Source organism: Nicotiana sylvestris, chromosome 8, assembly GCF_000393655.2.
Source record: "Nicotiana sylvestris chromosome 8, ASM39365v2, whole genome shotgun sequence".
NCBI lineage: Eukaryota > Viridiplantae > Streptophyta > Magnoliopsida > Solanales > Solanaceae > Nicotiana > Nicotiana sylvestris.
In genome coordinates, this window is record NC_091064.1 from 11,467,948 (window position 1) to 11,470,587 (window position 2,640).

At 45.2% G+C, this 2,640-nt stretch overlaps 1 protein-coding gene across 1 annotated transcript; it reads left to right on the forward strand.

Moving 5' to 3' along the window:
• The first annotated feature begins 1,137 nt into the window (after positions 1-1,137).
• LOC138874681 (uncharacterized) lies at positions 1,138-1,578 on the forward strand. The gene has a single exon (XM_070153457.1). The coding sequence runs from the start codon at positions 1,138-1,140 to the stop codon at positions 1,576-1,578; it is 441 nt and encodes a 146-aa protein (XP_070009558.1).
• Positions 1,579-2,640: the final 1,062 nt, after the last annotated feature.

Here is a 2,640-nt window from a genome sequence, read left to right on the forward strand (position 1 = left end):
GCCCTCTTACCAAGCTCCACCTCCTACTTACCAATCATCTCCACCACCCACATATCAACCCACTTCACCCAGATACTCTCAACTCGCACCTGTCTACCAAGCCTACAACACCCAACCAGCCCAATATCAATCACCTCCTCCTCGCCAAAATTTCCCTAGACCCCGACCAGACTTCAACCGCAGACCCCCAAACAGTATACCGCCATTGCTGAACCTATCGACCAGTTGTATGAAATGATCAAAGCTGCTGATTACATCACCCCTATCCCTGCCATAAACCCCGAAAACCCCTCCCAATGGATCAACCCAAACAAAATGTGTACATACCATACCGGAATGAAGGGGCATACCATTGATGAGTGCCGCTCTCTGAAGGATAAGATCCAAGCTTTGATTGACAACAAGACCATCGTAGCAAAGGATCCAGCTCCAAATTTTCGTAACAACCCTCTGCCTGACCACAAAGGTGGAGGCATTTACATGATTGAGATAGAGGACGATTGGGACCCCAAAGGGTCGATCGGATTGATCGCTGAAGGTGACGAGCCAAAGAAACCAACAGTCACACTTAATCCGATTGTGGTCCAGACCTAGCCTTCTGAAGACGCTGAAGTAAACATGCCCATACCACTTGAGTTCGAAGCACCTTCTTCTGCAAAGATGTCAGGACCTATTGAGGTTGAGTTTGGGTGTCCAATGGCACCTGTACCATTCGAAGTGGCTGTGTTACCATCCAAGGCAAAAGTGCCCATTCCAGTGGCCATGACATCCGTAACACCGTTCCACCCATAGGCCATACCGTGGGGTTACACCACCGAGGCGAAAAGGAAAGGGAAAACCAAATCTGGAGAAACAATTGCAGCATAGGGTATGACAAGAACCGGCAGGGTTTATACTCTAGGACATCTAGCTAAGTCCAGTAAGTAGGCCTCTTGACGACCAACCGTCACTGAAACTGGGCCCGATGATCTCTGGAGGAAGATACAAGCCAAAGAGTATTCGGTCATTGATTAGTTGAACAAAACGCCAGCCCAGATCTCTATCTTGTCTCTGCTACAAAGCTCTGACGCACATAAGAATGCCTTATTGGAGGTACTGAGCGAGGGATATGTGCCCAGCAACATAACTAGAGGATAAATGGCAAACATGGTAGGGAAAGTATTGGAGAGTCACAAAATCACTTTCCACGAAGATGAGCTGCCACCTGAAGGGCTAAGCCACAACAAGGCATTGCATATCACTATGCAGTGCGAAGATTATTTCATCACCAGAATCCTAATTGACGGAGGGTCCAACCTCAATATTTGTCCATTGGTGACTCTCAGAATGTTGGGAAAGAGCCTGCATGAGATTAAGGATGGATCCATCAATGTCAAAGCTTTCGATGGATCCCAAAAGTCCACTATTGGGGAAATCGGTTTGTGTTTGCAAATGGGACCAACTTGGTTTGACGTTGAATTTCAAGTGATAGACATCCCAGCATCTTACAACTTGCTATTGGGACAGCCCTGGATCCATACCGCTGGGGCTGTAGCATCAACCCTACATCAAGCAGTGAAATTCGAGTTGAATCACTAAGAGGTAATTTTTCACGGCGACGATAGCAATCCCATATACAGTCGCCAGACCATCCCAGCAATCGGAGGAAGAAGGAATATAGGCGAAGAAACCTACTATCACATTTAGCGAGTCAACGTCGTGGACAAGGATAAATGGTGGGATAACAAAATTGAAAGTATACTGAATTGGTGTGGATACGAACCTGGCAAGGGACTTGGCAAGAATCTCCAAGGAATCGCTAAGCCTATCAAGTTGAAGAAACATGGTACCACTTTCGGTTTGGGATATGAATACACTTGGGAGGAGTTCATCCATTGGTCGCCACCATGGCACAGTCCCTACTACCCACTGCAATATCCGATACCTCGCTTGGAGCAGACTTTCCAGCCAACCGATGTCATATATGGGTCAGAAGAAGAGGAAGCACTGGCGGCGATGAGGAATTTGTTTTTGGAAGATGATAATATGGACTGTTGTGTCATTTTCGAGAAGGAGGGGGAGGAAGGCCCTTCTATACAAGTTGTGAGCCGAGGAGCACGCCTCAACAATTGGTCCATCAGAACCACCAGTGCTAGGAAAGCTTCGGGATAGCAAGGCTGAACAAAGCACCATGCATTATCTTTATTTCTCGCTAGTTGACTTTCTTTCCGCATTTTTAATATTAAAATAAGAGCTCCAATGTTCAAAACAATTATGAAATTTATCAAAGTATTTCAGATTCTTATAAATCTTGCTCTTATTACTTTTTATCGTTTACTTACACAGCATTACTATTACTCATCTTGACGAACCAACGATTGTGACATGCAACGAGATAACGCAACAAACGGATATAGACTCAGAAGAAGATGATATACCAGAAGAGGTTGTTAAAGAGGTTGAGGATTTTGAGAACTGGCCTAAGTCTAACCTGGACGAAACTGAGATTGTCAACCTGGGAGATGCAAAAAATGTCAAAGAAATGTGCGTCAGTGTTCATCTGTCACCATCAGAAAAGAAAGAGTACACCGAGTTTCTAAGGGGATATGAGGACATATTCGTCGGCTCTTATGATGACTTTACTAGTCTCAATACATTTAT

Coding starts and splice junctions, on each gene's coding strand:
- LOC138874681 (XM_070153457.1), top strand. CDS start 1,138: ATGGCAAACATGGTAGGGAAAGTATTGGAGAGTCACAAAATCACTTTC.